At 40.7% G+C, this 1,321-nt stretch overlaps 1 protein-coding gene across 1 annotated transcript in view; it reads left to right on the forward strand.

The window, feature by feature from the left end:
- Positions 1-1,321, forward strand: part of trip11 (thyroid hormone receptor interactor 11) — a gene marked incomplete at its 5' end in the record, with an annotated part of 38,265 nt that overhangs the window by 1,814 nt on the left and 35,130 nt on the right. Inside the window, 1 exon segment of the mRNA XM_014031210.1 lies at positions 875-1,201. Within this exon segment, the coding sequence (XP_013886664.1) occupies positions 875-1,201 (327 nt within the window).

The raw sequence follows: 1,321 nt of genomic DNA on the forward strand, positions 1-1,321 counted from the left end.
GTCTACAGGTGGTCAGGTCTATGATGTGGGGTCTACAGGTGGTCAGGTCACCTGACCTGATTGACCAGGTTATTCATCAATGATTGTTCAAAGCTAAAGGAGGTCCAGTGAAACATTAGTGACCTGTTGTTTTGTCCAGGTGATGTAACTGTTTACATTTTACTGCAGATATTTTACTATTTTAACCAATTACAAACCAAAATGTTCAACTCAGTTTGAAGTAGTGAACACTTTTGGTTTTGTAAACATTTACAAGTTTTATCTTATTTAATCTGCCACTTTCAGTTTTTTGCTAAGATTTGGTTTCTTTTAGCTATTCTGCTGCATTTTAGCTGTTTGCTAGAGGTTGTTTTACTTAGTTTACTTTGCTYTGTGTTTGCAACTTTTAGGTAAAGTTTTGAAAAAACAACTGTTTTGTTTATTGTATTATTTGCTGGTTGAAGCTACAGTTTTGTTTATTTTAGTAACCAGTTGTAGAGGCTGTTCAGCTGCTTTTAGCTTCAGTTCATCTGCATTTTGCTTTTAGCTGCCATTTTTAGCTTACATCAACCATTCGGCTACTTTAAAATTTTAGCTAAATTTCTTTTAGTTTTAGCTAACATTCTTCACTTTTTAGCCTTTAGCTGACATTTAGCTCATTTAGTCTTTCTACATTGCTACTTTTAGCTACAGTTGTACTGAAATCAACATGAGTTGTGCTTGTATTCACATTGGTTTTATTGATTTTTAGCTGCTGTTTTGTTAATTTAGTTTTTGCTAATTTTAGCAGTGGTTTGGTGAATCTTAGCTACATTCTGCTAGCATTAGCTCAGAGACACGTTGTTTGATCAGTCAMTATTGGTGAAACAGAATGGCTTCAAATCCTTCTCTGCAGGAGGCAGTCACGTCAGCTCCTCATCAGATACATCCAAAGAGCTGAYACTGCAGACAAACATCCAGACTGTGGAAGAAGCAGCCGAGCAGCACCAGAAGCAGCTGGTAGAACTGTCAGCCCGGCTGGAGGAGGCCCAGAAGAACCGGGCCTGTTTGCAGCAGGAGAAGGATGAAGTCCAGGAAGAGAACAGAGAGCTGCTGCAGAACTACTCCCGGCTGCAGACGTCTGTAGCTGAACTCATGACACGAGTGCAGGAGCAGGAGGAGAAGGCTCTGCAGAGAGCTCAGCTCCAGCAGGAGATCCTCACGTTAACAACTAAACTGGAAGGTACATTTACACACCTGTAGACTGGTACCTGTCTGTGTCAGTCAACAGCCAGGCATTATTTAGCTTTATTATGTGAATAATCTGCATTCGTTGCACCGTAGTTGGCAGCACCCCCCCCCC

The sequence above is a fragment of the Austrofundulus limnaeus genome, unplaced genomic scaffold (genome assembly GCF_001266775.1).
Source record: "Austrofundulus limnaeus strain Quisiro unplaced genomic scaffold, Austrofundulus_limnaeus-1.0 Scaffold1201, whole genome shotgun sequence".
Classification (NCBI taxonomy): Eukaryota; Metazoa; Chordata; class Actinopteri; order Cyprinodontiformes; family Rivulidae; genus Austrofundulus; species Austrofundulus limnaeus.